Source organism: Rattus norvegicus, chromosome 8 (genome assembly GCF_021556685.1).
Source record: "Rattus norvegicus strain SHRSP/BbbUtx chromosome 8, alternate assembly SHRSP_T2T, whole genome shotgun sequence".
In the NCBI taxonomy this organism is placed as follows: Eukaryota; Metazoa; Chordata; class Mammalia; order Rodentia; family Muridae; genus Rattus; species Rattus norvegicus.
In genome coordinates, this window is record NC_141541.1 from 62,574,223 (window position 1) to 62,601,588 (window position 27,366).

Genomic DNA, 27,366 nt, shown 5'->3' on the forward strand with positions numbered 1-27,366 from the left:
GCCAGTCTGGCAATTCAGGAATGCTGATCTCAAAATGAAAGGGCTACAGGCTATAGTTCAGTCACAGAGTACTTGCCTAGCCTGCATAAGTCCACATCATAAACAAAACAAATCAGCTAGAGTTAACAATGTGTGCAGGAACAAGCCCAGTGCCTGGTCTATGCGGTGACTCGTACTTATAAAAGAAAAAGCAAAGGACAGAGAAAAGCAGGAAGAGCTCAGACTCAGAGAGGCCCCACAGAAAGCTGCTATTTATCCTTCGTGAGACAGCAAGGCGAGGGATACAAACCATGATCCAGTTTCATACGCAAGCCCCTCTCTCTCTCCTCCTGTGAGCGCTCATCGTCTTCTCTATCTGCATCATCACTTTCATGATCTAACTGTTTTTCAGAAAGTTTTCGTAATTGGTGCATAAATATTTCAGTTGATGATGTAAAGTGAAATTCCTTGTTATTTAACCAATGAACTACAAATCCTCCATTGATATCATCAATATTAAATGCAGTGCCAACCAGGACATTTGGAATATCTGTAGAAACAAAAAGGATTAAACTTTCAGTATGGTGCTCCAATTTCTTTAAAAATAAGACAAGTGTTTATCATGATTTGTCATATATTTACAGAGAGAAGGTGCTAAAACAATAAGTCAACATGATTCTGCCAAGATTTGTAACAACTGTAACTGAATTTAATGGTGAATGTAAATATTAAGAACTAATGTCATAGTCTTATATCAAATTACAATACTAATTTCAAATATAACAACACATCGACCTTATTGAGTCTCGGTTTTGAGAAAAGGGGATGAACACAGCTATGAGAGGTAAGTGAAGAAGTTTAAACATGAACTGGATGTTAAACCATGTGGAATGACTAACCAGTTCCTAGGCATTGATAATGATGCTATATTTATGGGAGCAACTTTCCTAACTCTAAGGAAATACTCCAAGTTCCTAAGGGTAAAATCTCATGATATGGGCAGATCACCTTGAAAAGATTAAGGAAAAAAACTCCCACACATGCTCACATGATCACACGTACACACACACACACACACACACACACACACACACACACACAAGCACGCCTCTCACACACGCACATGCACACTCTCACACTTACAAATGCTAATGGTTAAGCCTAAGTGTTCACTGTACTGCTCCTGTAGTTTTGCTGAATGTCTAAAACTTTCCTACAAGTTCAGGGGAAAGAACACAAGGATGAAGGAAAGAACCAGGGAACTGGCTCAGTGATTACAGTGCTTACTAAGCAAGAAAGAACCAGGGTGCAGATGCCCAGAGTCCATGTAAATGCTAGGTGGGTATCATGGTGCACCTGAAATGCCAGCAGTCAGAAGGCTGAGACAGGATTCCAGAAGCTCCCAAGCCAGACTAGCTAGACTAGTGAGCTCTGCGTTCAACTGAGAAATCCTGCCTCAATAAATTCATTGAAGAGTGATTAAGAAAAACTAAGAACCTCTGTATGGACACACACATGTATGCATGCACACACACACACACATACACACACATACATGTAAACATGCATATATACATATATGTACACACACGACAGAAAGAAAAAGACACATAATATACAAACACATACAGGTTGAAGAAACAAATGAAATCTAATTAGCTAGTAATATATGATGAATTTACATGGACAGTATGACATCTGTCAGAGGATTCAGATGGCTCACTGGTAAGAACACTAGTGGCTCTTGTAGAAGCCTGGATTGATTCCTGCACACACGTGAGCTCACAACTATCTATAACTCCAGGCCCAGAGGATCAAATGCCCTCTTCTGATCTCCTTGGACAGCAAGCATGCCTGTGGTGAATATGCATAAATACAGGCAAAAATATCACTAGATAAATTAATAAAAGAAATCAACTAACTGTCTTTTGGCTATATCACAGATTCAAATGTTTTCCTGGAAAAAAAATAGGAGGGAAAAACTAACAATACAAAAGCATTTGCATTTAACAATTAATTTGGTCAATCTACAAATTGTATTTGCAAGAGTACCTATAAGCCATCAAGCCAAATGACATGAAAATTACATTTAGAATAATAGTATGCAGGTGGGTAAGGCATGTAGCACATGCCTTTAATCCTAAAAAGAGGCAGAAGCAAGTAGCTCTCTGTGAGTTTTAGGCCAGCTTAGTCTACAGACTGAGTCCCAGGCCAGCCAGGGCTATATTGTGGGATCCAGTTTCAAAACAGAAAACAAAATAACTCTGGAAGGTAAGGCCCAATACCTACAAGAATATACAACTCCTACATCCATCGATAATAAAGCAATGTGGGATGGATCCCGGCCCGTCTGATTTTCAAGAGTATCCATAGGTAAAAGCTAAGCTTCTAGAGTAGATGGAATTATTGTGGACTATCAATAATTGCATTTTTAAAGTTGTATCTTTATCACAGTCAACAACTCAAGAAAAGCTTCTTTTGAAAGGTTAAAATTTTTGGGGCTGGGGATTTAGCTCAGTGGTAGAGCGCTTACCTAGGAAGCGCAAGGCCCTGGGTTCGGTCCCCAGCTCCGAAAAAAAAGAACCAAAAAAAAAAAAAAAAATTTTTGTAAAAAAAAAAATAAAACCACCAACATTTTAAAAAGTAAGTTAAAATAAGTTACAGGGCATTCTTAGAATATGATAAAGGTTTAAGACCAAACTAAGCATAGTGATATTCATTTATCACTACCCTAGACTCCAAAGGCTGATAATTATTGATTCAAGACCAACTTGGGATACATTTCAAGATCATGCCTCAAAAACTCAGGTGGGGGGCAAAAAGATCAAAAGGATAATATAAGTAAAATAACAATCATTGTAGAACCAAAGAGAAAAATAGTGAGAACCACAAATGCAGGCATAAAGAACAGTTAACCATGTAGTAGATGACTATGCTGAACCTTTCCCCTTTCTGTGGACTCTCAACTCCCCTCCCATTCCTTTAAGTCAAACACCAAAGCCTAGATATACCTTCTACCTGAACTCCGCCCACACAGCAGCCATATGCGACATGGATTCAGGTAGGTGAATCTTAACCTACTTCCTTGTTCTCTAATACAACCCCTCTGTTACCACCAACAACCTGGCAACAACATGCTTTTAAATGTGCCCCTCTTCCTACCTCAACTCCAATTCTTGGTTCAGACTCAGGGTCCCCTAGCCCTTTTATTCCCGTCTCTCCAGATAATTCTCTGTCTTACTGTAACCTACTTGCAGGATCCCCTCTTCCTACCACATCTCCAACTCTCTGTGACCTGGCATCTTAATGTGGATCTACCTTAGCTCTTTCCTGAAGCTCCTCTCTCTCGTTTCACCTAGCCCAACTCTATCCCTCTCTGCCACCGAACAACCTACATAAGCAATCTCCACGAGGTAACACAGCCACCATACTTTTCTAAGATCCAGACAGATCAACAGACACCAAAGAATGGAAGGACTCAACAAAGGCAGGACCAGATTTCAGCACCTAGAATTACCTCAATCATCTTAACTCCAGATGCCTAGGCACCATCACAAAAATACAAATATTAACACCCAAGACCATATCCCTCCACCAGAACGAAGGAACCTTGAATTACAGAAGATCCTGAGAAATGCAATATAGCTGACAAACAAGGCAAGAATATCAAAATTCCAATTATGAATATGTTTAAGGACCTTAGAGGATATGAGTGAATCCCTTAACGGAGTCTGTGAAAATACTAATAGTAAAATGAAATAATAAAAACTGTTCAGGACCTGAAATCACTGAAGAAAACCCACCAGAGAAATGAAGATTGTAGTAAGTCCAACAAAAACCTGAGAGGTAGCCTTACCAACAGAGCATAAGACTCATGGAGAGTCCCAAGCACTGAAGACAACGTACAAGAAATGAAAATCCTAGTCAAAGGTATGTTAAGCTAAAACAACCCAGGCACAAGCATCCAAGAAGTCTGGGACACTATAAAAAGAACAAATTTATAATACTAGGAATAGAGGATCCCAGCTCTAAGGTAAAGAAAATATTTTTAACAAAATAACTTAAGAAAATGTCCCTAAACTAGGAGGCCCACTAAGCATACAGAACATCAAGCAGATGGAAAATTCCCCACAATACATAATAATCAAAACAATGAATTTAGGGAACAAAAAAAGAAGAATAAAATCTACAAAGGGGGAAAAATACCAAGTAACATATAAGGAAGATCCATCACAGTAACACACAAGTTCTCAATAGAAACTCTAAAAACTGGAAGGTTTCATCCCAGAGATGCAGGAATGGTTCAATATATGTCAATCAATAAATATAACCCACCACATAAGTACATTAGAAGGCAAAAACCACATGGTCATCTCACAAGATTCAAAAAAGTCCTCTGACAAAACCCAACATTCATTCACGATAAAAGTCCTAAAGAGACTAGCAGTACAAGGATGTACATATCTCGACATAAGAAAGGCAATATACAGAAGCCCACAGCCCACATTGATTTCCTTGAAAATCTAAAACAAGAGAAGAATACCCACTCTCTCCAGATCTATTCAGTACAGTACTTGAAGTCTTAGCTAGAGCAGAAGACAACTGGAAGAGATCAAGGAGATACCAATTGGAAAGGAAGAAGTCACAAGTACAGATGATAATAACTTACAGACTTACAGATGATAATAATTTTATACATGAAATGAAAATCCTTAAAGACTCTGCCAGGAAACTTCTACAACTGATACACTTTCAGCAAAGTAGCAGGAAACAAAATTAACATACAAAAATCAGTAGCCCTCCTGTATACATAGGACAGACCGAGAAAGAAATCAGGGAAACAATACCTTTCACAATAGCTCCCCCAACTAAATAAATAAAATATCTCAGGATAACTAACCAACTGAATGAAAGACCTGTATAAGAAAAACTTTAAGACATTGAATAAGATATCAGAATCTTATCCCAGATCTCCCTTGCTCAGTAGGATTAACAGTGAAAACGGCCATCCTACCAAATGCAATCTACAGATTCAATGCAATCCCCATCAAAATCCCAACACTTAGGTCCCAGCACTGAGAGGGCAAAGTGGACAGGAGCACTAATCCCTAACCAAGAAGGAGTCTCCAACTGACGTCCGCTGGAAACAGAAAACTTCGCTTTCTCCACTAGAGTCTCACTGAGTGTAAAACCACACTTAAGGGAGGCCCACATCCAACAGTAGCCGGCAAACACAAAGCATACGCAGTGGCATTGGGGGGTTTTCTGCCTCATATTGCTCTGCTTAGGCTTTTGTTACCTCACCAGTCTTTTGCTGGTGTATCTGACTTTGAGTTTGTGTGTGTGCATGCGTGTGCACACATATGCATATGCTTCTTGTACTGTTTTTGTTTTTTATTCCCTTTTTATTATTTGCCTGTTTGTTTTCTAAAGCAAGAAAGAAAGAAGGCATCAAGTTAGGTGAATGGGAAGGTGGGATAGATCTAGGAAATGAGAAGGGGAAACGATCAGAATATATTGCACAAAAATATTTTCACATAAATATTATTTATATTTACTGACAATAACATTAATAGTAACTCTGTATGTCTAAAAAACAGACAAACCTAACTTAGCAATATATTTTGTTTCTTTCAAAATTATGAAAAAAGTAATTTTAACAAGTAGACAATAGAAATAAAACTAGTAGAAAAAAATGTTTCATTCTTTTTTATACTATCATAGGAAATCCAATGTGTACCATATACCAAGCTTCAATTTAGAACAGTCATATTTCAAGATCACTGGACAGCACACAACTGTAATCACTGTTAAAGATCAGATTTTAGGAACTGTATTCAGCGAGTATCATCATTATATAAAGAAGCATTTAAAAATGAAATTCTGTTCACTCTGAAGCAACAGACCTCCAATTGATAAAGTAGGACAAAATTTATAGAAATACAATTCTAACACCAATGCAGCAAGAAATTTACAGTGTTTCTATATATTTTTAGACCAAAAGAAAACACAATGCCCTTAAAGAAAAGCTCTCAAATATGCTTTGCCAACACAAAACCTGCTTCTGATAATTCTTAGCCAGGTAAGAAGACAAGCTAGAAGAAAAAAACAGGCGAGAAGAGAAATACCTTTCTTCCTAGGGACAGGCCAAGAGAGTCTGCATAGATAAAAAATAAGCCATGCCAAGATGTAAACTCCTAGATATGGTTACAAAAGACGGTTAGGCTAGGGAGAGGATATGCTAAATACCCAAGTCAGTACCATCTGTGCTGCCTGGCCCAAGTACAGCTCTGACTTACGTGGAGCCTTCGTTACGTTCTAGACAGAGATGTTCAAATAGACTTTGGAAATTATACCCAAGAAACCACAGAGACCCAACAAGGAGGACTACCTTGTATTTTATTCCCACGCTAAGAAGTATTCTAAAGGACAACATAAAATAAAGACCTGGCTATGGAAGCAGCACTGTCTTTCGGTGACTTGCCTTACTTCAGCACATTTATACTGCACGGTACCTGTGGCGGGATTGATGCTCGCCGCAATGTGAAAGTGGCACAGCGCGTTGGCATGGTGAGAAATGTGTCTGTGAACTTCATGGGTTGCCGTTTTGTCAGGCATCAGTTCAGCGTGAGTTACAAGAACAGAAGACCTCCTTTGGCCTTTCCTTAAATTCTTCAAATGGTGTATTGTCTAAAATAGAAAAGTATGTCTTAAACCCAACTCTGAAAGGTCTAACCATCTCAACCAGAGAAGTCTCTGCATTTTACAGAATTTTAGGATTGGCCTCCTGTGGACCTGATGATTTTAAGATAAACTTTCTCCATTACAGTAGAATAATTTTAGATATATGTTCCATCATTCTTAAAAAATTATTTTAAAAAAGTAGTTGCTCAAAAATACTTATGCATGGTATCTATAAACTGAATAAAGGCCACATTAAGATTAGGAGATTCAAATTTTGTGGCATGGGGAGGTTGGAGTTGGGGAGTGCTTTAGGGGTATCCCATACTGAAATAAGATTTACTACTCAAAACAACAAAAATAAAGTCCCTGAATCTTTCCAGGGAAAATTCCTCCCAAAACTCACTTAGAATTAGATTGCCCTAAACTACAAAATGCATTATCCCCAATATAAAGAAGAAAACAAACTATAGAACAGAACAGGAACCACTCAGAGCAGGCAGGAATGCCCTCATTGAAGCGCTGGCCTAGGCTCACAAACTACCTGCTGGGGACAGAGCCCAGGGCATTAGCTTGCAGGCCAGTAGTCTAGCACTGACAATCTCCCAAGCCTCTGGCTTGTATGATTTACATAAGATGCAATTATAAGGTCAAACTTTTTATAGTAGGCCTGCTCACAAGCATGACTGAGAACACAGAGACATGGTCATTCTCAGCAAAATTTCTTCATAGCACAACCCCCTTTGTCTATACCTTACCCTATCCCCAAACACCATGCTTTATACCCCACTCTTTCCCTTCTTCTCATCATAGTAAGTGACAATAAGTTACCAGTGCTTGGCTACTAAAATACTGTATCTAATCCTCCTTTTCAGTTTTCCAAGCATCATCCCTTTGCTTACAGAAAGCCGTATCGTTTTGATATATGTTCTCTGGTATCACCCTGCTATGAAGCCTCTGCTCTCTTAGACTACTCCTAGTTCAAACTGCCTGAGTTTTTCAATAGATACTTGACATTCAGGAAAAACAAAATACTATTAATTTTTCTTCTAGAAACAAAAATATATAATTTAAAAGTATACGCAAATGCATAAACCTAGCAGTGAGGGGCTCATAGGAAACGGTATCAGAAAGCAGTGTGCTAGGCGAGTTCTACCACTGAATACCTCCTGAGCCCTGACCTGTGGGGTTTAAATTGAGCTGTACCCTACAGAGTACTCCTACAAATAGGCTTTTCTTTAAAAAAATTTAAACATTATTAATAGTATTGTTACAAGACAGCAAAAGCTTGTCAAATCACTGGCATACATGCTAAAAGATGTGTATCAGATGTCAGAGAGGACAAAGACTTAGTCAGTAAATGTTTATGCATAACTTGAACATAAAACATAACAGATATATAAAAATAGCAAACATCTGATTAGTACTTTATCCCATTAAATTTCTATATAAAAACAAAAATGTCCCTTGAATGACTCTGGTCATTTAATTTACTTAAGTTTTGGCTATTTTAAAAATATATGACTAGTGCCCAGTTGTGGAGAGTGAGCAAAGCCACTAGAGCCCGCTTGCTTCATGTAAAACTCATTCTTGAACACCAGTTTTAAAATATCAAACTCAAAATATTTCTACTCCACAAAACAAAGCCATTTTGACCATGTAGTCATTAAACTCTTTAAGTACATTAACATACAAGTGTAAGTAGTAATGAAGAATGATGTTTATAATATATAAACATTTCATATAATATGTTAATTGTATTAAGAAAATTTATACATACCTATGTGTACACACACACACACACACACACACACACACACACACACACACATATAAATTCTATTATCTTTTCTGTCCCCCCTCTTCTTAACATTGTTTTAGAATATGGCTCTCTTAGGCTAGATAGATGACTCAAAAGGTAAGAGCTCTGGCTACTCTTCCAGAGGATCCAGGTTCAATTTCCAGTACCCACGAGGTGGCTCACAACCATATAACTCCTCTGAGGCCCTCCTCTTCTCACACTTACAAATACCAGATGTGCATATACTGCACTTACATACATGCAGGCAAAACACTGGTACACATAAATATAAGTAAATTTAGAATAAGGGTATCTTCCTTGTATGATAACAGTTACAATATATTTACTATATAAAATATCTAATAACTTCAAATACTATGTATTCCTCGTTTTACTCCTTATCATTTTATACAATGCTAGAAACAATTTTATCTTGTTTTGGCTTGGTTTTTATTCTGCTCTAACTTTTCTATGCTGAGACAGAGCTCAGGTGGCTCCGCTGGCTTCCAACCTGCTGTGGAGGTAAGGCCAACTTTGAACTCCTTGATCTTGCGTCTATCTCCCAAGGGCTGGAACTTGGTATGTATACCATGCTGCATATGGAAATACATCGGTATTTAATTATTTTACGTGTATATGAGTTTTGCTCATATGTATGTATACCATACGAGTGCCTTGTGCATGCAGAGGTCAGAAGAGAGGTTCCTGTACTGGAGTGATGCATGTTTGTGAGCCACTATGTGGATGCTGGGAATCTAGCCTGGGTCTTCTGCCACGACAAATGCTCTTACTGGCTGGATTATATATTCAGCCTGCTCATATATTTTTAAAGTGGAAAAACTGTTTCACTTTCAAAGTGCTCACAAGAGTCATTGTGTAGCAGTGATATGTGTTCACTTGGGCCTAACAGTTTTTTCTGGCAGAGCTCCATGCAGCCCAGGCCGACCTTGAACTCCCCATGTAGCTAAGGATGTACTTGTGTACCACTCGCCCAGCCTCTCACACAGCTTTTGTTGTTGTTTTCTGTGCTTGCAATGCTGCTGTTGTTTTGTCTTCAGACAGTCTTAAATTGAGGCCCAGGCTGGCTTTAAATCTCAGTCCTCCTGCCTCTGCCTCCTCTCAGGTGGAGAATCACTGGCGTGGACACCAAACCCAGCTCTACCACCCAGAGCTTCTCTACCTAAATCTTAACAAATAATCATCTTTAGTCTTAAGGAACAAAATAAAAACAAAATATTTAGAACTGAGTTCAAGGACTTTTACATATTTTACAAGTGCTAAGTACTCTTAAAGATTTTGATATTTGACCTGCAAAGTGAAAACATCAAATCTGTGTTGCTTATCTAGACTATATGCCTAAAATCATCGCTGTCTTTAGCTTCATAACAGCACACTGAGCAATCTCACAAGTATAATTCACTATTAACTTTATCACATGTCATGTGTGCCATACCCAGCAAAACAAACCTTCAAAATCCATTTACGGCTTTACATAAGATAATACCTCAAGAGCATGCTGGATTCTGTCTTTGTGTTTTCCAGCAGAAGAAAGGTTGCTGGCAACGCTGGAGGTAGTGGTCTCGCAAATCTGCTCACCCAAAAGGCAGTCTTCTGGTAACAGTGTTTCTGCCCAGAGCCGACACACACCGTCATGACATGAAGTCAGTAAGACATTACAGACAGAGCCCCTAGCAACAAACAGAAACATATAATGCTGTGAGTATCAGTGCCATCCACGAACTACATGTTATTAGTTAGCATTGACTCTTCGTTTACTAACCTGGCATTCATATAAAACACTGTATGTAAAAGTAATTCACTAAAGCCTTAAAGCTGCTCCCTGGGACACCATAAGAACTGGGAAATAGTCTTGACAATAGACACAGGGAACTGGATTTGACAGTACATGTGCTATTTAAAACCAGGCTCTAAGGAACATCAGTATCTTCTAAACGAACAAGGAGCAGAAGGAAGCCTAACTGCTGTAAGTTAAGGTATGATCATAATAAAAATCATTGAATATAATTATTTAGTTGGTGGCAGTACTTCTATGGTTTCTGACATCTTGACAATGCAGACAGTTGTAAACAGGCAGACAAAGAAGCATAATATAGCAACAAGAATAGCACTGCAAACTGTAAACCAATGTCATTAAGTTAAAGGCAGGAAAAAAATGTGTAATATCAAGCAGCTGAATACATTAACTACTTACCATAAAATAACAAAGGTGTGTGTGTATGCATGTGCATGTGCATGTGTGTGTTGTATCTATCTGGGGGCTTATGGGCTAGTGGATCAGATCCAGAGCCCTGTGCACACCAGGCAAGTGTTCCACCGACTAAGCTATAGCCTCCAAAACTTACTGTTTCTTTTGTAAAATTACTTATGGGGCTGGAAAGATGACTCAGTGGTTAAAGAATACTTGCTGCTCTTGTAGAGGACAAGGGTTCAATCCCAACACACACACAGCAGCTCACAACCATCCTTAACTTCAGTTTCAGCAGATCCAATGCCCTCTGCTGGCCTCTGTGCACACTAGGCAAAGGTGTGGTGCACAAGCGTATATTCAGGCAAACATATACATATAAAACAGAAAGAAAGAAATCTTGAGACTAAAAAGGTGGCTTAGTAGCTTGCTGCTCTTCTACAAGACCAGGGCTCAGTCCCTCAATTGGTGGCTCTCATCTATATGTACCTCTAATTTGAAGGGAGCTGATGCCCTCTTCTGACGTCTGTGGGCACTGCAAGCCTACGGTGCACAGGCAAGTGTACGGGAAAACACTCATACATATAAAATAAAAAATACAAGTATTTTTAAAACTTGTTCACATGAAATTTAATTTTGCCAAAAGTTTAAAAGTAATTTTCAAATGATTACAAAAGATATAAATAACTTAAACAAAATAACCTTTTTAAACAGAAATATAAGCTGTCTACTAATTTGGAACTACAACATGTTAGTGTAGAGGACACTGAATAAAACAAAGATTCAAAAGGAGGTGTACCCTTAGCAAGGTTGAGGACTTCAGTCCCTGGTATTTGGAATTAAAGATTTAGTCTTTGTTTTCGAATAGATTAAATAAATTTTTCATTTGGACTCTAAAGACAAATAAATCCACTGTTATCTCCATATCATGGGCCATTTCTGTCATGTATAAACTGTAAATTGTATTCTTTCACCATATACATTATTAAGAGTCATTACTTTTCCTCAGTGGGTACTTTCCTATTTATAAGCAAAGATATCCTTTTTAGAATCTTCCACCATTAATGTTACTATTCATAACACCAGCTAATGTGGTCTGGGCAAACACGTGCTGTGGCCTGTTAAATACTTCATGCACACAAGCACGTCTGTCTCACTGCTCTCTGAGATGGTGCTATTACTACCCTCATTCGACAAAGAGAAAAACTGAGACAGAGAGCTTTAAAAATCTATTCACAAGCTTACAGGGCTAATGACAGATGTAGAAGCTGAATTCAGAAGGCTTCATTCCACTCTATTCTGTTAGCCACAACCTATCAGTACAGTGAAGATTCCATTTTCATTATTTTATAAACATTTAAGAAAAAAATTAGCATTGTATGAAACATGCATCTAACCTGGGCATATACTTGCTAGTTTTCCGCCATGAGAAACCTGTCACAGCTCGAGGGTGTGCCAAGTAAACGAAAGAGAACTGAGTGGAAGCCCGTCTTCTTTTCACTTCATGGGGATCTTGAGGTATGATAGAAGACTTCCAGCCAGTCATAGGGTACCACACTTTCAGAAGACAGTCATCCTGCAAAAGATATAGGACTGTATAAAACTATTTTGTTATTCTAAATGCAGTAATGTAAGCTTTAAAACAAAATATATCTTTAAAATACAGTATGTAACAGACATATTACAAAGCCAAACCTAAAATGACATTTATTACTTTAAAGAAATAAATGGGCAATTTATTCATTACCAACCTTCTCTGTACACTGGCATTTTTCAGAGGTTACTGTTACATAAAGTCCTGCATATACGCAGAGTAGGTACTAGTCCCTTGGATGTAAAAAGGGGGGGAACCCAATGTGTTAGCTATCAGTCACTGCTCCCCTGTTTGAAGGCATCTGCCAGGATAAAACCATCTTAAATACAGACTATTTCCGCTCTAAGTTAAGAACCAGAAAACTTTTTCTATAGGGCCAAATAGATGGCAATTGACAAACCAGCTTCATAGGTCTGTGGCACAGATTATTGTTTGAGAAGTTTTTTTTTTCCTTTTTAGGACCCTTTAAGAATGTAAAAACAAACAAACAAACAAACAAACAAAAAACATGAGGCTGGAGAGATGGCTCAGTGATTAAGAATACTGTCTGCTCTTCCAGAGGTCCCAGCTGTAACTCCCAGGAGCCACATGGTGGCTCACAACTACTGTAACTCTAGTTCTGGGTATTTGGTAGTTCCCTCTTTACCCTACTTGAGTACTGTGTGCATATGGCACACACATATGCATGGAGGCATATTTACATACATGTTAAATAAAAGGGAAAGAATTTTAAAGGTTAAAGACAGGAACTGGAGAGTTGACTCAGTTAAGAGCACTCATTGCTCTTGCAGAAGACCTGGCTTCAATTCCAGCACCCACACGGTGGTTCCCAACCATCTGTTAACTCCAGATTAAAGGGACCCAGCACTTTCTTCTGACCTCTATGGGTATCAGGCATGCAGGTGGTACACACACATACATTCAAGGCAAATACTCATACACAATAAAATAAAATAAATCTAAAAAATTTTTAAACAACAATGTAAAAGACACAACACAATGAATTAAGAAAATTGTAAAAAACACTTGTTAGTAATTGGCTAATAATATGCTTCCTATAAGTGATTTTCAAAGAAAGCATTTAGCTAGCCAATTAAATCATTTCTATCGCTAAAGTACTTATAAGTATGACAACACCACTGATTTTATCACGGGAAATGTGTGTGTGTGGTAACATCCATGTTAAGTATGCAGCTGCGTGCACCTATGCACACACATGTGGAAGCAGAAGAACACCCCAGAGGGCTACAGGTGTGTTCCCCTATCATTCTGTGCTTTATAGCCTTGAAGCAGGGTCTCTCATCAATTGAGAAGCTCGCCACTTTGGCTGGTATGGCTGGCCAGAAAGCTCTTGAGAGCCACTTATGTCCTCCTCAAAAATGCTGGACTCACTAGCTTATGCAGCCATGTCCATCTCTGTATGTGAGCTCAGGTAAATAAGAGGAGGACCTGACTTAAAGTGTAATAAACAAGTGAATACAGTGGAGAGTGAAATATACCAGATTCAGACTTTGAGCTTGCATGCACGCATGCACACATGCATGCACGCACACACACCCACACACTCAACACAAAACAGCAAGAAAACTCTTGCTAATGTCAAAAAGCAGCTAATATTTTGAGATGATAGCAATGTTCTCTAGTACTGATTCTCTTAGTGATTTTAAATTTGTCAAAATTGAAAGATACTAAATTAATTTTAAAAAATGACAGGTTTCGTGTATTCATTTTTAACAACACACTTAATGTTAATTAAGAGTTGTCCGAGGGCTCTCAGCTCCTCCCTGTTCCAGAGACAGCCGCATCTTCTCATGCAGTGCCAGCCTTGTCTCATAGACAAGATGGTGAAGGATGGTGTGAATGGATTTGGCCGTATTGGGCGCCTGGTTACCAGGGCTGCCTTCTGCTCTGCAGTTGGCAAAGTGGAGATTGTTGCCATCAACGACCCCTTCACTGACCTCAACTACATGGTCTACATGTTCCAGTATGACTCTATACCCATGGTGAGCTCAATGGCTCAGTCAAGACTGAGAATGGGAAGCTTGTCATCAATGGGAAGCCCATCACCATCTTTCAGGAGCGAGATCCCACTAACACCAAATGGGTGACGCTGGTGCTGACTATGTCATGGAGTCTACTGGCATCTTCACCACCATGGAGAAGGTTGGGGCCCACTTGAAGGGTGGGGCCAAAAGGGTCATCATCTCCACCCCTTCGGCTGATGCCCCCATGTTTGTGATGGGTGTGAACCATGAGAAATATGACAACTCCCTCAAGATTGTCAGCAATGCATCCTGCACCGCCAACTGCTTAGCACCCCTGGCCAAGGTCATCCATGATAACTTTGGCATCATGGGAGGGCTCATGACCACACCATGCCATCGCTGCCACTCAGAAGACTGTGGATGGCTCCTCTGGAAAACTGTGGTGTGATGGCCATGGGGCAGCCCAGAACATCATCCCTGCCTCCACTGGTGCTGCCAAGGCTGTGGGCAAAGTCATCCCAGAGCTGAACGGGAAGCTCACTGGCATGGCCTTCTGTGTTCATACCCCCAGTGTATCCATTGTCGATCTAACATGCCGCCTGGAGAAACCTGCCAAATATGATGACATCAAGAAAGCAGGCATCTGGGGCTGGAGAAATGGCTTAGTGGTTAAGAGCACTGACTGCTCTCCCAGAGGTCCTGAGTTCAAATCCCAGCAACCACATGGTGGCTCACAACCATCTGTAATGAGATCTGATGCCCTCTTCTGGTGTGTCTAAAGACAGCTACAGCACACTCATCATATATATAAAATAAATATTTAAAAAAAAAAAAAAAAAGAAAGCAGGCATCTAAGCGCCCACTAAAGGGCATCCTGGGCTACACTGAGGACCAGGTTGTCTCCTCTGACTCCAACAGAAACTCCCACTCTTCCACCTTTGATTCTGGGGCTGGCATTGCTCTCAATGACAACTTTGTAAATCTCATCTCCTGGTATGACAACGAATACGGCTACAGCAACAGGGTGGTGGACTTCATGGCCTACATGGCCTCCAAGGAATAAAAAACCCTAGACCACCCACCCCAGCCCAGCAAGGATACTAAGGATATTAAGAGCAAGAGAGAGCACTTGCCTAGCAAGCTCAAGGCCCTGAGTTCGGTCCCCAGCTCCAAAAAAAAAAGAAAAAAAAAAAAGGGCAAGAGAGAGGCCCTCAGTTGCTGAGGAGTTCCCATCCCAACTCAGCCCCCAACACTGAGCATCTCCCTCACAATTCCATCCCAGACCCCATAATAACAGGAGGGGCCGAGGGAGCCCTCCCTTCTCTCTTGAATACCATCAATAAAGTTCACTGCACCCACAAAAAAAAAAAAAAAAAGAGTTGTCCAAGGCTAAGTGTATAGCTCTGTGATACAGAATTTGTCTAATTTGCATGAGGTCTTGGATTCCATCACAATAATAATTATTATCATTTAAATATAAATAATACAATTATTTAATAATAACAAATAGATTTTTTCAAGTTGTGTGGCTAAGTTAAATTGTAGTACATTTACTCACATGGTGGAAAATTACAGTATCCTTAAAAAGACTTTAGAGCCAGGCATGAAAACACACACACAGGGGTTGGGGATTTAGCTCAGTGGTAGAGCGCTTGCCTAGGAAGCGCAAGGCCCTGGGTTCGGTCCCCAGCTCCGAAAAAAAGAACCAAAAAAAAAAAAAAAAAAAAAAGAAAACACACACACAGACACACAGACACACACACAAACACACACACACACACACACACCTCCCAGCACTGGACTGGGAAGGCTGACTCAGGATGAATTGGAGACCACCTTGGGCTACATACTAAGAGAATATTAAAAAGATTTAATCAAATATCTTGTAAGTAAAAATGGCTCATTAATAAGTAAAATTTTATTTAAGCTCAGATAAAAATTCCAAATATTCTTAAGACCAAGAAAAATTTAATTCCACATTTATAAGAAATGAATCTTATCAGTAAAAGTACCCAATAATATTCAAAATCCCAAAAGTAACTGGAGTCTTGTAACAGCTGAAGTCCTGACTGTGTGCGCTGCAGAGGAGTGGGAAGTGCTCTCTGAGAGCCACAGTTCCCATCTGCTTCATCAGATCACACAGACGCCACCTTCTCAACAGAACAGATGGGGGTGTGGGGACAAAAATCTGCCCAGCATTCCAAAGTCAATGTCTGTTCTTTTCTCAAGAGAATCTAAATTAATATTTTATCTTTTCCAAACCTGAGGAAATAATCTTCTTAAATCCAACACTTTTGCTAACTGACCCTCAAAGGATCCTTACCAATCAAATGCTCTTATCATTCCATAAGAATTATTAAACAGCTCTTTGGAGAACTGAATACAAGCTTGGGGAAATATAATTAAGCAAGTAAAAGTTCTCAGTAATCCTCAAGGCGGTGTGTAATAAAAATTCAAAGATAGCAATTCTTGGTTCCTGAATATATAACCAAGGTGGAGGCCTTGAGGAGCTTCAAACCTAGTCATCCACTGAAGGGAAATATGCTGTAACTCTTGTGATTTAATCCTACACAAAGTACAAAAGCATCTTTCAGATTAACGATGAGAACACAAATAAAGGTTCATATAATGAACCAGGTTACCATACAGAAGGCTTACAGTGCCAAGGGTTAGGTAAGCCTAGAGGCACGGCCCTGCCAACCCAGCTGCAGGGCAAGCTGAGGCTGGAAGATCACAAGTACAGAGCCAGCTTTGGCAACTAAGACCTTGTCTCAGGTTGTTTAACTTTTATTATGCTTTACTGTTTATTTGTGTGTTTGTGTCTGTGTCTGCAGGTGGACACACACGCATGCCATGGTGTACAAGTAGAAGACACAGGACAATTTGCAGTGGTCGGCTCTCTCCTTCAACCACACACACAGGTCCCTAGAATCAAACTGCGGTTGTCAGACTTGCTAATAAATGCCTTTACCTGCTGAGCCAGCTCTATGGCCCCCCAAAATATATTTTAAATGGGGAACGGGGTAAGGCTATAGCCTGGTGGTAAGTTTACCTTGCTTGGACAAAATCCTAGATTTAATGCCCCATACCACAAATAAATTAAAGTGCCAATGTCTCTGTCAGAAGACCATGCACACAAACCTGGCCAGTGGCCCACACCTGTAATGCTAGATTAGGGGAGGCTGAAGGGCCAGGAATCAGTTACATACGCATGTGAGGCCTGCCTGAGCTATGCCTCAAAAAATAAAAGCATATCACCAGGAAAGATCATGCACACCTCTAATCTCAGCATCCAAGACACAGAAGCAAACAGACCTTTGTGAGATCCAGCTGCCTACATAATTAGCTTTATAAAAAATCCATTCTGTGGGACTCAGATGCCTACACACACTCAAAGTGCTCTGCCACTAAGTGACAGCCCAGCTCTAAAGAACCTTTCTTGATTCAACTGTTACAGAATTTTAGAATTCTAGAAGTGATCGTTATACTAAATTTATCTCCATATGTGGACTTATAAAGAAGCCAGCCTTCTGCCATGTACAGTGTCACACACCTTTAACTTCAGCCCTTGGGAGGCCACGGCAGGTAAATCTGTGTTTGATCCTTAGAACTACATGAGAGAAGGAGATTCTTAAGGGCAATTCTCTGGCCTCCACACACTGGCACACACAGGAGCTCCCCACCCCCCAACATACAAACAAAAAATAAACAAATTGGTTTTTAAAAACTCATAAATTATACTATTTTTCAAATTATTTTTTCTATGATCTTGATAATAACTTTTCTTTGTTATTAACACATTCTTTTTAGGCATTGTTTTTAAAAAGTTGTCTATGAATCTCTGCAGTCTATACAGAAATTACCTTTTCACTATTCTTAAGCGACTGAACAAGCTTATCGAAATTTTTAGGGTTTTACTTCTCATATCTAACTTCAGTAATTTTTTTCTTCCAAATTACTTGTTCCGGCTGTCTTCATTTGTTCTAGCTGTGACTGATCCTGTTTTCTTTGAATCCCTGCTTGCCATTTAGGTAGACTGTTTAGATATTTTATTTGGGAGTGGAGAGAGAGGAAGCCCTTCCGGCAAAGGGCTTCAGCAGCCTCAGGGTCTGGAAAAGGCCTCAACCAAAAGCCAGTAAAAAGCCAGCCCGTCAGCCAGACCTCTGCAAGGAATCAACCCTGCCCACTGGAGTAAGTCTGCAAGCTATGCCTCCAGGTGAGAATCCAGGCTGTAAGACACCTTCATTAGAGCATTTCACACCCCTCATCAGAGCACCTAGCCAAGCCAAGACTCCTAATCCAAAGAGCTGAGATAATAATGTGGTGGAAGCTGCTGCGTTTGTAGTAACTTGTTAACATAGTAAAAAGAAAGCCAATATACATGCCTAATGATAAATATTATGGATAAAATTAAGGCAAACAAAGAGTAGAGTATGTTGGAAGGTGAGGTACAATTTACAAAGGGATGCCAAGAGAAGCCTTGCTGTCACTGTGACATTCAGAAGTAAAAGGGAAAAGCCATACAGAATCTGGGAATACAAGACTCGGGGTACAAGTGTAGCACCTCTATGTGTGCATGGGCCAAGTCTGTTCATGAACACTGAGGCCTAACTGGCTAGAGTCAAGTCTACAAAGGGAGGATATAACAGGAAATATGACTGAAGGAATGATCCTGGACCTAGAGTACAGTGTGTATGTGGGCCATTATAGAGTTCTGACTTTCCAAAATGAAAAGGAAACCTCATGACAGGTTCAGAGCAGTGTTGAGACAGGGTCTTAATTTGTAGCTCAGGCTAACCCGACACCTATAACAATCTTCTAACTTTACGCTTCTCATGCTGGAAGTAAAGTGTGTACCACATGTGATCTTTTAGCCTGAATATTTAAAAAGCACACTTTGAAAAGACAGGAACACAGTAAAATTTGGAAGAACTGTTCTGGTAAATGTTTAAAGACTGTAAGTGATTCACAATGGTGGCTTATATCTGAATATACCATGGAGGCAATCAAGACGAGCACAGGGTTTATCTGGGTGGCTCACTGTAGCTTAAAAACTAGTGAGTAGATTGTGACTATATCCTAAAGGAGATCTACAAGGAAAATAGTAGAGGAACAGATCAAGGGATAAAGGGACGGGGGCAACCACAGACAAAACCCTGTCATCAGCATTTAAAAGATGACATTTGAAAACTAAGGGAACAGCTATATTTAGAGAAAGGCCAAAAGCTGAGCCTGGTACTGCAATACTAAAGCAGCAGAGACAGCTGGTGTGGCACAAACCATAAGATGGGACTTGAGAGGTAGAAACAAAAGGCTTCCAAGACCATCCTCAGCTACACAATGAGCTGGAAACCAACCTGAGAACCGTAGGACTCTGCACCACCACTATAAACAAAACAACTCTGCCCAAAGTTGCAAAAATAAAACAACACAAAAAAATCTCAAGGACTGTCAGAATTACAAATAGGCAGAGGACAGATGTTCTAGGACAGTGAAAATACTCTACACAACACTACAATGTCAGATCCATGTGCTTATAAATTTACCCAGGCCACTAGATGGACACAAGAGTTAGTCTTAAAACACTAACTTTGGGTACCAACATCTGTCAGTGCAGGTTTATCAACTGAAATAAATGTGAGCAACACAGGAAGATGTGCATGTGTAGAGGGATAAGCAATTCAGAGTTTTCTCTGTACCTTCCTCAGTTTTCCTGTGAATCCAAAGTACTCCTACTACTTTAACAGGCTTTAAAAAGAAAGCAGTAATTAATGTGTTGACTCATGGTTTTAGGTTAAGTAAGAATTAACCACAGGGTTTAGTAACAGGAAGTCTCTGATGACCACTAGAAGAGTGCTGGTAGGTGGTCTCAACTGAAAATGAGGAAAACCCATGTAGACAGAAAGAAGAAAACACCCTTTCCAGGTTCCATAAGGATGCAGGGAGACATGACAGAAACTGGGGGATCTTTCTGTCAGTCCTGCGTGTTGAAATGGGCTCTTAGCCATTCTCCTGACAGTACAGTAAGTTTGTATTTAGAACAAGCACCCTCCTGGCTCAGCCTCCCCACTATAGGATTACTACTAGCAGGCACCACCATATCTAGCAAATCAGAAGAGAGGCCTTGCTGTATTAAGGATACGACTTGTTTTAAAAGAATAGCAATTGAGACAGTGGCACAAATATAGGGAATGAGCACACTGAACAGAGCCCAGACACAGACGCACAGAAATGGAGACATTTTATTTCTGACAAAAGTAGCTACAGAGAGCAAGGAAAGAGAAGCTTTTTAATTAACTATGTAGGACCCCTGGATATATTGACAGATAAATAGAAAAAATTAACTGTCACTGTCTAAACCATTCCCCCAAATTATAGAAATTACTAAATGTCAAATACAAATATAAAATGCCCAACTTCTAAGCCAGGGGTCCTCGATGTAGCAGATGCTTTGGGTCCATCACCCATACTCAGCAGGCTTAGCAATCTGGTGTGTCAGCTTCAGCTGAAGGTGTCTACTTGGCATGTCCATCTCTGAAGCATCTCAGCTCTGTCCTCACCAGTCCTCTGCCAATTACTGATGTGTAAAGAATATGAATAAGAAATAAATTTGGGAGAATAGGGAGGTGCAAAGAATCTGGGAGAAGTTGGGGAAGGAGAAAGAATATGATTAAATATACTGTATAAAAATATTTTAAATAGTTTTCGAAGAGTATGTACAAGGAATATACTGTATCTGAGTAATGCTGGCTCTCAGAGTATCCATAGACTTAAATCAATTAAAACACTTAAGAAAAGATATATGGCCATGTTCCTTAAGAATATGCCTCCATCTAGTACATCTCATCTGATCATTTCCCATGTGATGGCTTGTTAACTGTCAAGGTGGCAGAATCAGAATGGCCGGGGAGATAGGCCTCTGGGCACACCAGTGAATGACTAGCTTGACTGCATTAATTAGGGGGAGACAACTACCCACTGTGGGTAGGAACATTCCCTGACTAGGATCCTAGACTACATTAAATGGAGAAAAGGGAGCTGAGCAGCACCATGCATTGTCCCTCTGCTTCCTGACTTAGGATTTGCCTCTGCAAGCTTCTGTCTCCGTGACTTCCCCACGGGGAAGGAATGTAACTCAGAACTGTAAGCCAAAACTTTATAGAAGTAGCAGGAAAGAAACTAAGACACCTCCCACATTAACCACATGCGTCCTCCTTTCCATGTGTGATTCTAGAGAAGCTAGAAATTAAGACCCAAAGCTCAATGAACTTGAAGAACAATTACCTCTCTGTTTCCATAACTATTTGAAGAAAATGCTTCAACAAAGCAAAGCAGTGTTAACAATCCATGTGATTTTTGCCTAGAAATCAATATTTTGATACCACATGATGGTTGCTATGTATCTCAAAATATTTTCACATATTTTACTTAGAAATTGTTAATGATCAGAACCACTGCTAACCTAAATATGACTGTAACCTTCCTGTCTACAGTGTGGTACAATTTTCCTATTATGTTCTTGCAACTCTTGAGCAACTACCTCTGTACCAAGCCACAAGACTAGGCCACAAGACAGTAAGAAAAGCTGGACAGTTTCACAACTAGAGACACCCAGAGGAATCTAAGTCAGCATACTACAAAGAGATGCCTGCACAGCCATGGTTCTGAACACTCTTCACAATGACCAAGGTCTGGAAGCAGCTGAGGTGTCTGTCAACAGATGAGTGGAGAAAGGAAATGTGACACATACATATATACACAATGGAGGGCTAGTCTTTGTTTTTGTTGTCTGGAAGGTTTTGTTTTGTTTTTGTTTTTTATGGAAGGAGGGGAATATTGCTTGAGACAGGTTCTCATCGTATAGCCATGGCTGGTCTTGAACTCATAATCCTCCTGCCTCTACCTCAGCCTCCCAAGTGCTAAGATTATTTTAAAAAAAAGAAAAATGTGCCAACACAGCCTGCCATGAAGGAGTTGTTTTTAAGAACTTTATTTATTTATTTTTCTTTTTATGTGCACTTGTGTTTTGCCTGCCAGCATATCTGTGTGAAGATGTCAGGTCCTGGAGTTACAAACAGTTCTGAGTGTCACATGAGTGCTAGAATTGAACCTGGATCCTCTGGAAGAGCATTCAATGCTCTTAACCACTGTGCCATCGCTCCAATCCCATTTTAAGAGTGTGTGTGTGTGTGTGTGTGTGTGTGTGTGTGTGTGTGTGTGTACATGAGCATAAGCTTGCATGTACTTCCTGTATGCAGGAGCCCACAGAGTCCAGAAGTAGTCATTGGATGCCCTGCTACTGGAATTACGGGCAATTTTAAGCCACCGTGTGGGTGCTGGGAACCAAACCCAGATCCTCCAAAACAGAAATATGTGCTTTGAACCTCTGAGCCATCTCTCTAAATCCCATAATGGAGCTTTTGTCTGCCATTAAAAGTAAAACTTTGTGATTTTCAGAAAAATAGATCAAACTGGAACTCCTCTCAAGCTAAAGACACATTGTTGTCTGGCATGGTGCGTATGTATCTATTATATGGTCATTTTTCCAAAAGGAAAGAAATGCCAAGATACTAATACTCAGAACTTACAGTGACCCAGGAAACACACTTGAGCATTAGTCCAGGGTGCATTTCTGTCTATGGAGTGCTTACAGGCTTCTATAAGAATAAATGTGCAATTTCTTTTCCCAGTTTATGAAATGGCAGAATGAGTATGGATTTTTAAAACTCTAGGAACAGTAAAATAATTTCCTAATTCTGAACTCTAGCATTCTACTGAGGAATAGCATGGCACTTTTAAACCTGAGTTTAAACAGCAATTGACTACAAGGCAGACCCTAGTAGGTTTAAATAGAACTTTAGAGTCTGGCAAAACTCACAACACCTAGGAGGAGCCATGGACTCTGACTGGTTGCTACTCTTTCTAAAGCAAGTAGATACCTCCAGGTAGACCTAGACATCCCAATGGGTTTCTAGGATAAAAGTTCACTGAGCCCACTCAGTGAATCAACACTCCCTGAATTTCCAAGTTCTCACAGCACCCAAATAGTAACACTGACTGAACAAATCTGAATAGAGTCCAAAAGCTACACTTGCAACCTAAGAGTCTGACTGATAATGCTGGCCTGGGCAAGGAAGAGAAGCAAAGTGGTGAGAGCATCGGTTAGCCACAGCAGCTTGGCAGAACTAGCCGGCACTATCTGTGAAGGCTACAGAGCCAAATAACCCAGGACCCAGCCAGTTCTCCTCCTGAGTACACTCAAGAAAAGCCATATGCATGCCTGACACACGTGTGCAAGGCCCTCCCTGCAGCATTACTGAATACCCATCAGAAATGGCGTGGCAGGGTTGTAGAAAAAGAACAAAGGAGTCAGTAAGCTGTCTTCAACAACACACAGATGAACTCAGGACTTAATTCTACATTGTTTTAAGTTTTAGAATCAAATAATGGATTACTCAAACCACAGCCTGTAAGCTACTCTAATAAATGCCCTCTGTACTTGCTTTCATGCAATTCTGTTCCTCTAGAGAGCCCTAAGACGCACACAGCAACACACTGTCTGAGAAATAAGGAAGGAAAGAAGGGGTGGGGTGGGAAGGGGAGGCAGAGCATGTCACTATTCGGTGCCACATATCTACTTTGTTTCTTGTCCTTTTAGAGACTGGGTCTTACCTGCAGCTCTGGCTGGTCTCCAACTTACAGAACTTCATCTTCTGCTTCCTGAATTCTAAGATTAAAGGCATGAGCCTTGCCAACTCCTGATCTGCCTGCTTCCCAAGTGCTGGGATTATAGGAGCCTCCATCCTGTGAGGCTCAATTCTACTTTTTAAATAGAACTATATTATACTTTTAATATAGAAAAACTAGTTAAAATAGAAAAATGAATTTTAAGGTTGACCATGCATCCAGCCATGGATGGCCATACACCCAAAAGTTTACTAGTAGCACAACTGGACTCACTGGATTTTTGTTGGTTTTGTGGTTTTTTGTTTTTGGGTTTTAGGGGTTGGTTGGTTGTTTTTTGGTTTTTGTTTTTAGACAAGGTCTCACTATATGGCTCTGGCTGTCCTGGAATTCAATCTGTAGGCTAAGCTGGCCTCGAACTCACAGAGATCTGCCTACCTCTGCCTCCCAAGCACTGGGACTGAAGGCATATACCATGATGTCCAACTTAGAGGTTATTGACTTAAAAAAAAATAAAGACATCAAGTTGAATGAGTATGGAATGGGAGGCTGAATATCATCAAAACACCATGTATAAAATTATTAAAAGTTAATTTTTAATTTAAATGGAAATGCACACGGAATAAAGATTCCCAGTGGATAAGGCCCAGTGGCTTTCATCTGATCCCAGGACCACATGTGGAAGGCGAGAACTGATCCTTGCAAGCTGACTTCCACACATCACTCACTCTCACTCTAGCTCCGCCCTCCCCCTCATCTCTGTCTCTGCCCCTCATACACACCATATACACAGTAAGTGTGAAATTTTTCTCATATAATTGCGCTAAAGTAAAATAGGAATAATGATAGCCATTATTTCCCAAGTGTATACTATCTGTAGAGATCGTGCCAGGTCTTTTAAAACCATCTCGCCATTTTACAGAGCTGAGAACTAAGCTCAGGACTTCAATGGTGACACTGCTCACCATCACTGAGCTATATCTCCAGCCTCACGAATATTTTTATTATACTTCAAGCAAGTTTTGAGGGAAAATCTCAATTCATGGGAGACAGAACTGGAAATGAACATACGGGATATTGGAGGTGTTTTGTTACAGTGCTTTACTCTTTGGCTTGCTCCCTTACCTTTCCGGCAGTAGCAAAATATTCACCATCAGGAGACCATTCCATCAGATGTATAGACACTGAGGTTCTAAGAACAAACAAAGCCAATGTGTTCAGAAGAGTATGTTCTATGTATAAATGGTCAAAACAAGATATTCCTAATAGCAGTGTCACAAACATCACAACACATCTTTCTGCCCTCATAACAATACGAGTTCCACCTTCCTAAAAACATCAATAAACTAATCCAAAGTATACTTTCAAAAACAAAGAACATAATACCCACACATGATATTGCTACATGCATGCCAATCAAAACCCTCATTATAGCATGTCACAGACAGTCCCCCCTTCCCTGGATAACTGGGTCTCTTTACATAACTTGTGCTGACACTAACAGTCATTGCTGGAGCTTCCAAACCTTTCCTTCACTCTTTTTTCTTTTTCTTTTTTTTTTTTTTTTTTTTTTTTTTTTTTTTTTTTTTTTTTTTTTTGAGCTGGGGACCAAACCCAGGGCCTTGCGCTTGCTAGGCAAGCGCTCTACCACTGAGCTAAATCCCCAACCCACCTTTCCTTCACTCTTAGTTCAGCACACTTAGTCAACTCAAGTACTGAACTGGAAATAATGATTTTTTTTTTAATTTTGGGAGAACAGTTAACTAAAGCACAGGTTAAAAATTAAATAATGATATTATAATAAGTTTTAGTTCTAAAAAAGTCTACTTTTTTGATTTCTAAAATATAATACCACCAAAAAATAAAGACCTTGGTAAGAGAGAACATAGTTTAGGAAGCACTCAGTGAATCACTGTTACAACAGACACAGATACTAACTTGCACTGCCAGATGCACTTCCAATCATTTAAAACAGGGGGGACTTTATTATCGACTTCTTCCTCCTCTTCTAGAATGTCACTTCCTGGGGGAGCCCACAGCTGAATCGAATCGGTCGCTGTCAGCAATCTGTTATCTGAAAGTTAAAAGTGTTCTGGTGAATGACCCAGGCTTATGTAAGAATAGAAATGCACACGGTTTCTGTTAGGTCTATAAACTAGTAGTTTTGAAAACATACAATGCCAGCTATGAAAAACACAGGGACTCAATTCAAGAGAAATCCCCTAGATGAAAAGCAAGAAGAAGAACCTAAGCAAGAATTGTTATTAGGGACGACTTGAGGAAAAACAAAAAACCCACTGCTCAGGGATTCATCTGGCAAGCAAGTCTGAGAAGCGCTGAAGTGGAGTTGCATCTCACATGCCAAGACATGGTCAAAACTAAAAGTGAGTTTCCTACAGGGAATACAGAACAACCCTCTCTAATTGTGAACATAAACGGGTACCAGCTATGTGTCATTACAGGTTTCTAATCTTTGCAAATTAAAGACAGTAATTTCCTGAAATACACCATAACAAAATAAAAATGTTCCACCCCTGTCTTATTTATCATTTTGTAGCTAAAATAATGTTAACTTGAAAAAAAAAAAACACTGGTTCTTGAAATAAAACAGTAGAAGGCAAAGACTAAAAAGAAGAGGGGAGAAAATTAAGTTCTGTGCAAAGCACTGGATATGAAAGAGAAAAACCTGTATTCACTCATCAACAAAAATACATTTGTAACTTTTTATCATCAAAGATTATGACATTTTAATTATACATTCAAATCAAATGCTCACATCAAATTATTCACTTTAATAACTTTTAAGTATAGCTACTAAATACCTTGAGGGTCCCATGCTAAGTTGAATGTCACGGAACTCAAAAAAAACTGCCCAGTTTTAAGCCACTGACACTTGAGTTGCTGAAACATGTAGAGAGAGGGAAAAAAAGATGTTTTTAAAATACCTCCAAATTCCACCATTTTTTCACTTTCTTCAACGTAAAACAAACTTACAAAGATTTAAATATTAAATTACTATTTTAAAATGACTTCAATGGGCCCACTTACAGGTCACACGGCCATAGGGTCTAGTCTCAAGTAGTCCCAGCTAGCCTGGAACACGCTATATAGCACAGAAATGACCTGTGACCCTGACCCTGCCCCCCTCCCCAGTGCTGTTACGTGCATCTACTAGCATGACAGTGTATCTGCTTGTTGGTAGGACTGGGGTTGGGAGGGTGTGAGTAAGGAGTTTCAGTTTGGTTTTTTTTCTTTTTGTTTGCCTTTTTGTCTCTGGGGTTTGAGGTGGGGTCTAGCCATGCTGGCCAGTCCTGGTTGTGGTGATCCTCCAGCTTCTGCCTCCAAGCTGGACTACTGCTCTAACCTTTTACCTTCAGCTCATGCCATGCCTATTATAAAATCTTATTAGGGCTGGAGAAGGCTCAGCAGTTATGAG

At 39.8% G+C, this 27,366-nt stretch overlaps 1 protein-coding gene across 4 annotated transcripts in view; it reads right to left on the bottom strand.

The window, feature by feature from the left end:
• Nucleotides 1-27,366, bottom strand: part of Dmxl2 (Dmx-like 2) — a 143,158-nt gene that overhangs the window by 92,582 nt on the left and 23,210 nt on the right. For all 4 annotated transcript variants that reach the window (NM_001427385.1, NM_001427384.1, XM_087561963.1 and 1 more), the window contains 7 exon segments: nt 290-529; nt 6,495-6,669; nt 9,966-10,149; nt 12,065-12,243; nt 25,056-25,122; nt 25,869-26,004; nt 26,753-26,831. In NM_001427385.1, coding sequence (NP_001414314.1) covers nt 290-529; nt 6,495-6,669; nt 9,966-10,149; nt 12,065-12,243; nt 25,056-25,122; nt 25,869-26,004; nt 26,753-26,831 — 1,060 coding nt within the window.